We start from the raw sequence: 13,831 nt of genomic DNA, 5'->3' as shown, positions 1-13,831 counted from the left end.
AGTTAGTTAGTTAGTTAGTTAGTTAGTTAGTTAGTTAGTTAGTTAGTGAGTCATTTCCTAAGGCTGGGCAGAGACATGCCAGGGTTACAGCGCTTTCCCTAAGGAGGCAGAGTTGGGGTTGGGCTTGGGAAGAACCCAGACTGAGAAGCAGCCAAAGAGGCCACTGCTGGGGGTGTCAGGAACGGACACGAACCGGCAAGGACCATGTTCCTACAGTGGGTAGGATGGATGGATCTGATGGATCTGGGCACGATCCATCACCTTTCTTTCTGCCGGGGTCACTGCCACACTTGGCTTGGTCGGCTGCGTGTCACGCGGGAGCCTCTGCAGTGTGGCTGCTCTGGAGAGCTCTCCTGAGTGGTCTCAGGGTTCAAGACCCAATGAACAGATGGTTCCCCTGGCGCGTTGGGAGCCAGGGTGACACTGTGGGGAGGGAGCCATTGTCTGTTTCTCCTGTCCTTCGGTTTCGACAGCTTCACGTAAGTTCTGTACCCAAACAGGTCCTTGCAGAGATCCTCCTCTTCTGAAATGGTTTTGTGGTTTTTGAGACAGAGACGTGTACGATCACAGGTGTTGCAGGCCGGCCCCAAATTCACTATGTAGCCCAGGATGGCCATGAACCTGCTGCCCCTCTTGTCTCTGTATTCCTGGTATTGGAGCTACACACAGACACAACCACTTCCGGTTGATTTGGTGCTGGCAACCAATCCAGGTCTTCAGGCGTGCCGGGAAAGCGCTCTACTGGCTGAGCTACGTTCCCAACCGTTCCTGTTCTTGTTTCTCTTCTTCTTGAGACAGGGTTAAAATTCTTTGAACTGCCCTGTAGCCCTGGCTGTCCTGGGCCAGGCTGGTCACGAACTCAGAGATCCATCTGCCTCTGCCACTGAGCTGGGATTAAAGACGTGCACCACCATCACCATCACCAGCCCAAACAGTTTTTCTTAATCATACTTTAATTTTAACTCAGGGCTGCAGAGATGGCTCAGGAGATAGGCGCACTTGTTGCCCTTTCAGAAGACCTGAGTTTGGTCCCCGGCACTTACACTGGGTAGATGGCAGTGCTTCGTAAATGGCTCACCTGGATCCATGTAACTCCAGCATCAGGGCTTCTTATGAATTCCTCTGGTCATTATGGCTACCTTGCGCACATGCTTGCATGTTCGTGTGTGTGTGCGCACACACGCACACACACACACACAAAGCAAGTAAATAAGTAAATCTTTTAAAGATAATCAGAAATATATAGTGGCTAGATGGCCACCTAGGCCTTTAAAAGAAAGTGGTAAGAATTGTGTACATACGTAACTGTGGAAATGGCTCCGTGGGTAAGAGCGTGGTTCCTGAGCCTGATTCCCCAGAACCTATGAGGCAATGGGAGAGGACCAACCACCACATGCTATCCTCTGGTCTCCACACATGTACCGTGGCACACAGCCTCCCACCCACAAGTGCAAAAATAAATAAATGGAGTAATTAGAAAAAAATTAAAAATACGCACGACCTGAATTGCAACCATTTCCATTGTCAGTCCAGAGCCATGCCCACATTACTGTGCGACGGCCATCTTGTTTCTCATGAACATTTAGGCTCCATCTTCATCTTCTGAGCAGCTAGAATAATCATAGGCCTGTGCCTGGGTCAGACTGGGTGGTTTAGGATCTGTTTATTTGGTTTATTATTTATTATTTGTCTATTCTGTTTGATTTCTGGTCCACGGCAGGCGCCTCATTTTCTCAAGCTTCTCAGCATTGTACTGGAAGAGTCACAGGACTAAGGCAGCTCAGCTGGACCTGGTTCTGGTCCTGGTCCCTAGTGGTTCCAAACAGAATGTGCCAGAGCTTGCAGCGGTTTGTGTCCAGGCTAGTGATTTATGAAGCATGTGAATTTGTGATTTTTTTTTCCTCTCATCTCCTTCCTACTGTGCCCTGTGAGGGGTTTCACAATTCCCATTTTGACAATTGCAAAGTAGAGATACAAAAATCCTGTTTAAGTTACAAGGCTAAGTCAAAGGCAGAATGAGGACACTTGTTCCATGTTTTCATCTTGACAACCGGGTGCTTTCCACAGGGAAACAATTATCACCTCTCTGGTGGCCCGGGTAATAGCTGGTCCTGAGGAAGGGAGGGTTTCTCCAAGAACATCCTTGATGACCTGCGCTCCATCTTCAGGCTTGGAAACACTCATTCTTAGGCAGGTCCCGATGCCTGCTTCTGGGTTTGGTGTGGTAAAGCAGGCTTGCACTAAACCCTGGCTGTATAAATTAAACCTCGGTATAAATTAGAGTCTGCCACTCTCAACAGTTTTCACATTGGTTTTGAGTGTTTACAATACTGCGTGCTTTTAACAGTGATGGCAGTTTCAAGTCACATGCGAAGTTCTCAAATCGGGCACCCCGTCTGTAGTTCATAAACTTTCTAGGTTACTAAAATATATTCACATTGACCATGGTAGCCCTTTATCCTATATCCTCAGCAACTGGGAGGTAGCAACAGGATGGCCAGGAGTTCAGAATTATCTTAGGCTAATGGTTAGCTATGTAGTTCATTCTAGGCCTGTCTGGGCTACATGAGACCCTGTCTAAATCAAAACAAAATGGGCCAGGCATGGGGGTGTACACCTTTAATGCAATTTCTTCTATTCAATGGTGAAGTTGTTCAACCTGGAGAAAGAGAAGGGGGTCAGGAGGACACAGGTATTGGTTAATGACATCCTCTTGGTGAGTGATGACATCACTCGGTGAGTGAAGGGCTTGGAAGGTGGTCTTTGCTGGGTTCTGAAGCTCAGCAGGGAGCTTAGAATTCTGTTGACCTAGAACTTGGGGTCTAGTGTGTCTTTAGACAAAGGTAAAATTGAGAAAAATCTTTGTTTGTTCTTTTGGGGTTTTGTTTTTTGGGGTTTCTTTGTTTGTTTAAAGATTTATTTATTTATTATGTATATAGTGTTCTACCTGCATGAACACCTGAACCCCAGAAGAGGGCACCAGATCTCATTATAGAAGGTTGTGAGCCACCATGTGGTTGCCGGGAATTGAACTCCGGAGCTTTGGAAGAGCAGCCAGTGCTCTTAACCTCTGAGCCACCTCTCCAGCCTCCCACCTCCCTTTTTCTTGTTGTTGTTGTTTTTAGACATAGGGTTTCTCTGTGTAACAGCCCTGGTGTGCTGGAACTTATTCTGTAGACCAGGCTGGCCTCGAACTCAGAGAGATCTGCCTGCTCCTGCGTCCCAGGTGCTGGGATTAAGGGTGTGTGCTGCCACCACTGGCTTATCATTGGTATTCCATCAATAATTCTTTACCACACTCAGAATTTTTAGTTTGGAGACTCCTTTTAAATTTTATTTATGTCATTTTTTAAAAAGTTTGTTTGTGTATATGGTGTGGGTGTGGGTGTGTGTGTGGGTGTGTGTGTCTATGCCTGCCTGTCTGTGTGTGCTGCGGTGCACACAGGAAGGTCAGAATAGATGCCTGGAGTGTTGGGCCTCGCCCTTCATCCTATTTGAGACAAGCTTTCTTGTTGTCTGCGCCTTTACACATCATGCTAACCGTCCCTTGAGAATCTGGGAATTCTTTTATCTCTGCCTGTCGTTTTCCCCGTAGGAGCACTGGGGTAACAGGTGCCAATTAGCCCCTTTGTCTCAATGTACGTTCTGGGGATCTGACATCAGGTCCCCACATTTGGGTGGCAAGAACTTTACTCATCCAGCCAGCTCCCATGCTGCCCCCTTTTAAAGACACACTGTCTCTTTTTTGTTCGGGGGTGGTTTTGGCTTTTTGAGACAGAGTTTTTCCTCTGTGTATCCTTGGCTGTCCTGGACTGGCTTTGTAGACCAGGCTGGCCTCGAACTCACAGAGATCCACCTGCCTCTGCCTCCCTGAGTGCTGGGATTACAGGCATGCCCCACCATGCCCAGCCACACTGTCACTTTGTAGCCCTGGCTGACTTGAACTGGTTCATCCTCCTGCTCCAGTGTAGATAGGGTTTCTGATTGCTACAGTGAAACACCATGGCCAAAAGCAAGTTGGGAAGAAAAGGGTTTGTTTGGCTCACACTTCCATATTGATGTTCATCATCAAAAGAAATCAGGACCGAAACTCAAAGAGGGCAGGAACCTGGAGGCAGGAGTTGAAGCAGAGGCCATGGAGGCTTGCTCCTCATGGCTTGCTCAGCCTGCTTTCTTATAGAACCCAGGACCACCAGCCCAGGGCTGGCACCACTCACAATGGGCTGGGCCCTCTCCTTTAATCACTAATTAAGAAATTGCCCTCTAGGCTTGCCCACAGCCGGGTGTTAATTGAGCTTTTCTCCTCTCATATGACTTTAGCTTATGTCAGGCCGATGTAAAACTATCTAGCCCACTCAGCTTCTCATGTATATACTTGGATTATATCATGGACCACCAAGCCTGGTTTGGATCTCCTCCTTTCCCTGCTCCCTCACTTTGAAGTAGACCCAGTGGCTCTCAGTCCTACAGTTAGGGCAGCATGCACCCATGACATCTTGGTTTCTCTAGGCACACTTTGCAGCTCTTCCCCGGCCACACCCCCGCCCCCGTGGCCCCATCTTTCGTACAGCACCGTGCACTGATAGGAACCGTTTGGATCCCTGTGATGTTCTCGGCTATGGAACTAATTATTTGGGTTCGCTGTTGAGATGGTAGCTCATGCAGAGACTCAGCCTGTGGCAGGGAGCGGCCTCTAGTCCTGATTACCTGTAATGATGATCGCCCAAAGTCCGGGATTGTAACAATAGACTCTCCAGAGATAGAAACTAATTGCCCCACCATGCCATACCCATACCCAGGTAAGGGTATGGTCTGTTATTCTCTTCTTAAATGGCAAAGGACAGAGGCATGTTGTTTTTTTTTCCTCCCCTTTTTATTTTAAATCCTATTGAGGCCTCAATTTTTTTTCTTCTTTTTTAAAAAAGAAATTAACTGGTTAAAGACAGAGAGTCTGGGGAGATGGTTCAGACAGTAAAGCACTTGTGGTGAGCCTAAGTTTGATCCCCAGAACCAAGACTGAAAAGCCGGGCTCATTGACCTGCCCTTGTAATCTCAGTGCTGGGGCAGGAAGGCACAGATGGGCAGATCCCTGGGTTCAAATGGCCAGCAAGCCTAGACAACCTGGCAAGTTCCAGGCAACTCTGAGAGTCTACATCACAAATCAAGGTGAACAGTGCCTGAGAGAGAGACATACCACGCACACACATACACACACACATGAATCAAGGCACCACTGACCTTCTTTGGCTTCTCTGAAACTCGCTTTCCTCATGTGCTGATACCCACCTGGATGGCTAATTGAGTGTTAGAAATGAACAGAAAACACCAATCAGGGCTAATGAATTGGTGTCAGTAAATGTGATCGGTTCTCAGGCCCTGATGTCATCAGAACCAATCTGTATCTTTGGCCCTAGTGCCTTCAACCAACATTCAAATTTGTCGGGAAGCAGTGATCTGGGCATGGTCTTTTCCGTGACTGAGACTTAGCATTTCACACGAATGTGGAAAAAGAATCAGGTCTCCTCAGGATGAAGCACTACTGCCTGGTACTATTTGGTTCCCAGATGTCCCACAAGTTCTGTGCCCTCACGATGCTGTAATATGGGTGTTTGGCCAACCCCTGCCCATACAATCAAAACATCAAAGGTCTGAGATGACCCTAGATGTTTCTTTATTTTTCTTTATGTGTATTTGTGAGTATATTTGCACACGTGTGGAGGTGCTTGCGCACGCCACATGATCCCCTGGAGCTGGAATTATATGTGGTTGTGAAACACCGGATGTGGGCGCTGGGAACTGAGTCTGGGGCCTCTGGAAGAGGAGCAAGCGCTCTTAAATGCTGAGCCATCTCTCCGGCCTCCAGATGTGGCATTTTTAGGTTGTTTTAGAGCTGTCTGTTTCTCCCCACAAGTGAGACTGGACAGTGGGATTTTATAATAAAATGATAATAACAGACTGCTTCTGGGTGACCCTGTCAGTCTGACAGCCATGCCAGCAGACCAAGTCTGGCTTTCCTGGGAGGAAAGGAAGGGACAGACCCAGAGTACTTTGTCCATCCCTGAGTCTGGCCCTGAGCGGCCCACCATCCCCGGTAACTACAGGTTATTCCCCAACCCCCCAGACTGATGCGGTCATAGTGAGCTAAGGCTGGTGTCTGCCCTGGGCCGGCCATGAGGAGCCAACTGGAATGATCAATGAGGCCAGGCAGCCGGGTCTCCGCTGGCCACTGTGAATCAGCTTCCCCTGCCTTGTCCAGATCCATCTCCGACGAGCAGGAAGCACTTGAGCGGTGCCCAGCCAGGCTGACTCGCGTCTGGCTAATGGCTTTTCTGTGTCACACATCGACCTTGGCACCCTACTTTTTTTTTTTTTTTCTCTGTGTGAGTGGGTTGGAGCTCCTGGAGACCGTGCTTGTAGAGGGAGTTCTTCTCAAAGCTTTCTAGAGAAAGACCTTGACAGGACTTTGGGGGATGGGAGGGGGGCTTCAGACAGCACTTCTTTTAAAACTCGAGGTAAAAGTCCTCACTGCATGAAACTAAGTGTATATAAGTGTATATCGATCATATATAACACGGCGTTTTCATGTATGTATGCAATGCATTTGGATCCTGTTTATCTCCCATGGCCCTCTGGTCCTCCTACTTTTGTCCCAACCAGTCCCCCTTCTACTTTCATGCCCGTGCCCCTCCCCAGCCCCCACCTGCAACCCCTGCTTTTGGTAATCCAGTGAGTTCCATTTGGGCTCCTTACAGGAGCATAAGTTAGGGGTCATTTACTCACGGAAACATGGGCAAATAAACGCCAACAAAGTGGCTACATCACTAAAAAAAAAAACGGCTCTTCCTTCCCCTAGGAGGCGGTGAGCCCACCGCCTCCCACACCGCCACAGGTCAAGTCGGGGCTTTGGGTGCGGTAGGCACATGCTCAAGTCCCACACTCCCAAGTAATCCCGGAAGAGTGGACAGCCCGGTAGCGTCTAGCACTTTTCCTCACGTGCGTCAGAACGTTTCATTGCTTTGGGCCCATTGTACTAGGTGTGTGAGTGTGTGGGTGGGTGGGTGTTGTGTCCGTGTCTGTGTGTGTTCTCCTGTCTCTGCCTCCTCATTGCTGAGAGTCTAGGTGCCCGCCTCCACGCTCAGCCTTCTCACAGTTGCTGGGGTCTAAGCTTGGACCTTATGCCTGTGTGGCAAGTGCTGTGCTGACGGAGCCTGCCCCCGTTCTGCAGCCCATCCTGGGTGGTTGAACTGCAGCCGTCTATTTTCTTTTAAGCCTGGAGAGCAGGGTCAAAATCGGAATGTGAGCATCTATCCCAGGCGCCATCTATGGCCTTGGGAGACCACCCACCCCTCCCACAGTGCTTCTAAACCCCTGGCCGTCTCTGCCCTGATTCCTCTGTTGTATGAGGGCACCAGAGTCACTGGGTGAAAGCCCATCGTGACAGTATCTTTTTAAGATAATCACCACGAAGAGACTAAAAGCTTTGAACTCTTTTAAGAAGGGAGAAGCGCTTCAAACCACAGCATACATTAAGCAGCTTCGGCGTCGGTATTCCGTTCCTTTTTGTGGCTGCGTAATATTCCACTTCCTGTGAGCGCCAAGCTTTTAAGCATCAAGTACAGCAGTTACTATCGCTCTCTGGCCCCACTGAGCAGCAGAGCCCCTGTCACAGCTTGCATAAGGTGCATTGTTGATCTCACAGATGTAGCTTCCCGTCCTTGCGGGAGGCCTTGTTTTTGTGGATACAAGTAAAAGCGGTACTGGACAGAGGGAAGCCAGGTCAAGCCTCTGATCCTCTGGCTCATTTTAAAAAATGAATTTATCTTCTAGCTTCCTCCCTCCTCTTCCTGCTCTTATCTTTGTACCTTCCCTCCCACAAGTCCACAAACACACATTAAAAGCATTTTAAACACGAACTCATTCTGGACAGGACCAGGGCCAGATAGGAAGCACAGCCCTTGGAAAAGATCCAGCCAGCGGCCTGATCCGTTGTCATGGTTACTGGGCCTGGTCCCTTCAGCTGGCTGCAGACTGGAGCCCGTTTGGAGCTTCTTCCCAATGCCTTCCCATGCCCCTGCCTCCGCATGAAAGAGGGACCTAGCGGCAAGCCACCCCTTAGCTTTGGAATCAACCCGATGCTGGCTTGAATATTCCAGCCGCCTCTAATGTTAGAATAGATTCCTGCGCACAGACAGGGGCCCTGCCTCCCTCCTGGCCAGGGCCCTTTTAGGAACACCTGGGCATGTGCATTAGCTTGCAGGTCTTGGCGATAGTGATTTTGTGTGCTGGTTCACACTGAGTGTGTAAAGTCCGTCACAGCAAAGTCCTGACCTGAGCAGGCATGTCCCCCATGCAAAACTTGTACCCCCTCTCCCCTCCTCCCCCTCTCTTTATCCCCCCTCACACGGAATGTGGCATCAAATTAATTTTGCCACGTGGGAAGTCCCCTGGGGAAAGAAACACCGGCTCGTCTTGGGTTGGGTTTTTGCTTTTGTTTGAATTGTTGCTGTTGCTTGTTTTTTTAATGTCCTAATGTTTTGTTATCTGTGGGGTACAAGTGCCGTGCCGTAGCCCCTGTGTATGGGTCAGAGAACAGCTTGCAGGAGAGAGTTGAACGACTTGGGGGTAAAGACAGTACAGAAATTGTTCTAGACCTGGATTGCTCCGTGATACCATTCTAAGGTTGACATGTGGCTTTTGGACTCCAGAAGGCCCCATGCTGTTAGTAGATTTGGGTGAAAATGATCCAGAAATACCAAAGAAAATTCCTTCCTCACTGTGGCACAGGCTTCTGAAACTTGGGTTCTTAGCTGTGGGATATAGCTATTTGGAGCATCTAGGGGCCTTTGTGTTAGTGGTTCATGTTTGCATCAGAGTGGCTGTGGCAGGATTGTCAAGAATTCCAGGCCAGTATGGTATGGGTGAGGTAGAGAGACAGAGAGAGAGAGAGAGAGAGAGAGAGAGAGAGAGAGAGGCTGTCTCATACAGTAATTCTTGCCCAGGAAGAATGAAGACCTAGCTTCAGTCCCCAGCATTGAATAAAACAGGTTTGGTGGTACTCACCTGTAATCCTAGAATCTGAGAGTTCTCAAAGGCAGGAGGAGCCAGAGTTGAATGCCATCCTTGGCTACATGATGAATTTGAGGTCTGCTTGAGCTTTGTAAGACCTGTCTCAAAAACAAAACAAGACAAAGACGAAAAGGAAACACAAAACAAAACAATAAAAACCAACCTTTCTCATGCTCCTGTCTAGCCACCTGTGAGAACTGCTATTCTAGGCAGGAAGAAAATTCGGGTGACAGTTAATCCTTGTGCCCAGCAATGCTGCCAATTAACTACAAAGCCAGGACAGAAATAACATACCCTAGGCTGCCTTTGGCCAAGGCAAATAGGACACAAAACTCCCTTTAACCCTGTATGGCCAGAACGAAAAGCAAGACAGACTCCAGTTCCTAGTTGTATACTCTCAGCATGGCACTCAAAGACCATCAGGGCCCCAGGGAGTGCTGTGTGTGGCCGCTTGCATTGCCTGCAGGGACATGCCATTTCTGCATTCTGCTCACAGCCAACTCTGCCAAGCTCCAAGGACAGTCACCTTAGACCCGAGTGACTGCTGGCTTTCCTCAGCAGAAGGTGTTGATGTGATTGGTTGCTGAGCACCCTGTCGTTGGAGGACAGTGGGGGGAATCCATCAGAGGCAAGCTGAGGCTGACCTCCCTGTCTCCATTTCTGTTTGCCTTGCAGTACAAAATCGGACAGCTGTACATGATCAGCAAACACAGCCATGAGCAGAGTGACCGGGGAGAAGGGGTAGAGGTCGTGCAGAATGAGCCCTTTGAGGACCCTCACCATGGCAACGGGCAGTTCACCGAGAAGAGAGTATATCTCAACAGGTAAGTCATGGCAGCTGGGGCAGCCACCCAAGAGCCCCTCCCACCTGACCCCGTGAGTGATGTCAGGGCGCTGGGGAGCCGTTACGTCACCCTGACAGCCACCGATGTTACTGTTTCACAACCAGAGTCATCAGGAGAATGTGAAGCTCCCCTTCCATGACACAAGAGGAAATCGAATCTATGCCTAGGACAGCGTGAGCTGGGGAGAGGAAGTGGGTGTGGCTTCACACAGTAGAGCTGGATACTGGACGCTACAGCACTGTGGCTATGGGTCTTGATTAATAGGATTTCCATGTTCTGTCAGCTGAAGCCCGGGACTCCACAGAGGAAACTAAGAAAGTGACCAGAGCCATCTGTGGTAGCTAAGGTGGCTTCTGATTCTCAAAGAGGCCCCCACCCTCCCTGGTCGTTACTCTGCTTTCAGGCAGGTTATGAACCAGCACTACCCGATGCTGTGTTTTCTGCTTTGCAAAATGTGTTGTTTTGCATGTCTTCCATTTCCTTACCGCCAGTGGCAACCGGGGTGATCGGGGGTCCCCACTTCATCCCATCCAGCCCTTGCTTTTCTGGGTCAGACTATTTGTGGTGAAGGGTTAGGGGAGATGGCTCAGTCAGTAAGGAGTGCACAGTGCAGGTGTAAAGGCCCTGAGTTCGGATCTCCAGGCCTGTGTAAAGAACAGAGCCCAGCAGCGCCTGCCTGTAATCCCAATGCTAGGGAGGCAGTGACCGGCTTGTTCCGGGAGCTCACTGGCCAGCCAGTTCTGCCAGATCAGAACTCCAAGTTCCGTGGGAGACCCTGTGTTAAAAAACTCTGTGGAGAATGATTGGGGAAGACACCCAGTGTTGACCTCTTCCCTCCTGTGCGCACACAAACACAAAAACACACACAAAGTGTATTTGTAGTCATGTGTGAAACGTATTTTATTGAATTTAACTTCTCAGCAAACAAGCCCCGTATTAGCCTTTCCACAAGTATATTTACACACACGCACACACGCACCTGCCACTGCCATATCCGCTGGATCATTTATGACTGTCGAGAAGCGTTTGTGGCCTACGAGGCTGGACAACTCCCCACTTATTTTCTGGCCTCTGTGAATGTTCCCTGTTCTCAGTGCCTTGGGTGTGGTCATCCACTTGTGAGCCATATTTAGAGACTTCGTTCTCTAAAAAGGCTGAGCTAGACCATTCTGTCACAAGAAGAGACTCCAGCAGAGTGGATGGAAGTCTTCCAATCCAGTTACCTTGGCAGTGAAGGCCTGGGGCTGATCAACCAAATATGCTCTCCACTGCCTGGGGATCCGGTACAAGGGAATTCTTGAGTCATGATGAAATGCAAATGAGATGGGTCCCATTCATCTTTGGGAAGCCGTGGATTCTCAGGAGTTAGATGTGCTTAGGCCCCAGCCGAGTGATTGTCTGCAGGAGTGGCTGGGCCCTGGCTATGGCCAGAGACAGATTTCTAGATGTTCCTGCTCTAGTCTTCTCAGTGTCAAGCATACAGGGCCAGGTTCCCCTTGGGATCACCTCCGAGGAGAAGTGAAGGACGTTTGGAAAAATAGGAACTATGGAAAATTCTGTTTCTCAGCTAAAGTTGCATTCACTTAAGTCATTGCCCCAGGACTGTTCCCTACGCACCCAAATGACGAAGAATGTTAGAAACCTTACAACTTTTTCTCAAGCAGAAGTGTCCAGCTGTCTCGGTCATGTCTGTTTTTCTCCAGCAAAATATATGATATTTATTTTAAAGGAGTCCTAAACACTAGTGAGAGGGAAGTAGGCTATAAATAGACTACGTACACTTCCAGTAATAGTAACTGGAGAGATTAGTGTCGACCGAACCCCCCCCCACAACTTCCTATGACAAACACAGGATGAAATATAACAATACGAAGCTGAGCTTTAAAACAAAGAAAGGGAAATCCTTGGGTCCTAGAGTTAGGACCTGAGCCAGAATGAGGGGCGGAGCAGCAGTGTTGTGGTACCTGGGAGCCATCAAGACCTACTCTAGGCACTGGTGTCTGGGGTAAGGGCCTGGTACCCACATCAGGACAGGGAATGTGGTCTCAGGCCTCTATGGAATGGGGGCTGGACCTGAGACTCAGACATACACACTGGTCTGTGACAGCCTAAGGCTGAGAGACTCAGGCTGAAGAGGTGGCTCAGGGCCTAGACGCACATACAGCTCTTTAAGAGACTCCCGGTTTGGTCCCCAGCACCCATGTTAGGTGGCCCACAACCACTTGTAACTCTGGCTCCAAAGGATCAGTGCCCTCCCTCTTCATTCACAGACAACTGCACCTACTTACACATATAAACACACACACTTAAAAATAGAAACTAAAGTGCCTTTTTTTTTTTTTTTGGTTGTTTTTCTTTGTTTCTTGATTTGTTTTTGTTTTTGTTTTGTTTTGTTTTTGAGTCAGGGTTTCCTGTGTAGCCCTGGCTGTCCTAAAACTCACTCTGTAGACCAGGCTGGCCTTGAACTCAGAGATCCACCTGCCTTTGCCTCCCGAGTGCTGGCATTAAAGGTGTGCACCATTACTGCCTCCTTCCTCAAACTAAAGTGTTTTAAAAAGAAAGACTAATGGAGATACTTCCACAAAGTTAAAACTGAACAAAAAAAGGAAAGTATGTAGAAGAACTTGGCAGACACTGGGCAGAGCCGGCTGAGCACAGACGATCTGAGCACAGTAGAGACTTGCTGCCACACCTTCGTAGCATCCAAACAGTAACAGAAGATAAAGCTGTCATTATAGTGAAGAAAATGCTCCCAGGTGCTAATATAATTTAGGGATTGAAAAGAGATGTTGATTGGTTTTGGAGACAGGGTGGCTTTGAACTCAGAGAGATTCCCCCTGCCTCTGCCTCGCAAGTGCCCGGATTGAAGATGTTTGCTGCCACACACAGCCTTCTTTTCTTTATTAAGGCAAGCATAAGTATTCAAAATGTAAAAGTAACCTCCAGAGAAACCATGAAGTAACTTTTGAGGGAATGTGTGATCAGTTCAGAGGGGTGGGAATAATGGAAGTGTGACTTTGATGGCCAAGTAAACCGAGTCACTTTCCCAGGCATCCTTGCTGCCAGGCATGGTACTGAGCCACCTAGTTGTGTTCAACAAGGCATCCAGTTTTCATCTATAATAAAAAACGAGGCAGATGTTCGAGGCCTCTCTTTTCTGTTCAAGAGGGCCAAGATCTGTTTTTGAGACAGGGAGCGAGTTCCCGTTTCATGCTTTCTTCCCAGTTGATTGATGCCAAGGCCATACTTTTATGAGAGAAGACCAGTTACATAAATTATTTCCTGGCAGTGTTTTATTTCTGATGTTATAATAGAGCAACCTCCCGGAACTAAGGAGAAAGGGGAAACAGAGAGAGACTGCAAATGAATGCTACCTGCCCTGTAAGTCTTGATAATGGAACTGAACAATAACAATACTGAACAGTATTAGTACAAGAGGAACACCTTAGTGATAGAACATTTGCCTGGCATATGCAAGGCCCTGGATTCTGTCCCAAGAATTACAAATAAAATAAACATTAAAAAATTCCTATATAAAACACAAGCATGTCAGATCTCTCAGTGAATAATAATAAACTATCACCCAAAGTTATTTCTGAAATCCATTCCCACCAAATAAATCCTCCCATGTACTTCTTCACAATAAAGGTGGTATTCCAGCACTTATCGGGTGAGGGCAGGGGTTCAGGAATCCAAGGTCAGCAGCAGAGACTTTGCTCCGAAACCCCAAATGCTTGCTTTTCAACAGAGCTATCATGAGACATTGGTAAGGAACTTTCCAATTACTCTGTGGATGATGCTGCACAGATCGGATTTTCAGTTAGCAACACAACTAAATTGCTAGTTCACTGCATGCAATAGATAGATAGATAGATAGATAGATAGATAGATAGATAGATAGATAGATAGATAGATAGATA

The 13,831-nt window shown here is 48.2% G+C and overlaps 1 protein-coding gene across 1 annotated transcript in view; it reads left to right on the top strand.

Moving 5' to 3' along the window:
• The window catches only part of Pitpnc1 (phosphatidylinositol transfer protein cytoplasmic 1), a 209,432-nt gene that overhangs the window by 113,683 nt on the left and 81,918 nt on the right, over window positions 1–13,831 (top strand). Inside the window, exon 2 of the mRNA XM_055592440.1 lies at window positions 9,742–9,890. Coding sequence (XP_055448415.1) covers window positions 9,742–9,890 — 149 coding nt within the window. The remainder of the gene's footprint in view (window positions 1–9,741; window positions 9,891–13,831) is intronic.

Source organism: Psammomys obesus, unplaced genomic scaffold, assembly GCF_907164565.1.
Source record: "Psammomys obesus unplaced genomic scaffold, mPsaObe1.curated_primary_1811, whole genome shotgun sequence".
Taxonomy (NCBI): domain Eukaryota; kingdom Metazoa; phylum Chordata; class Mammalia; order Rodentia; family Muridae; genus Psammomys; species Psammomys obesus.
The sequence above is the reverse complement of the archived record's forward strand: the minus strand, read 5'-3'. Positions and strand labels throughout refer to the sequence as shown.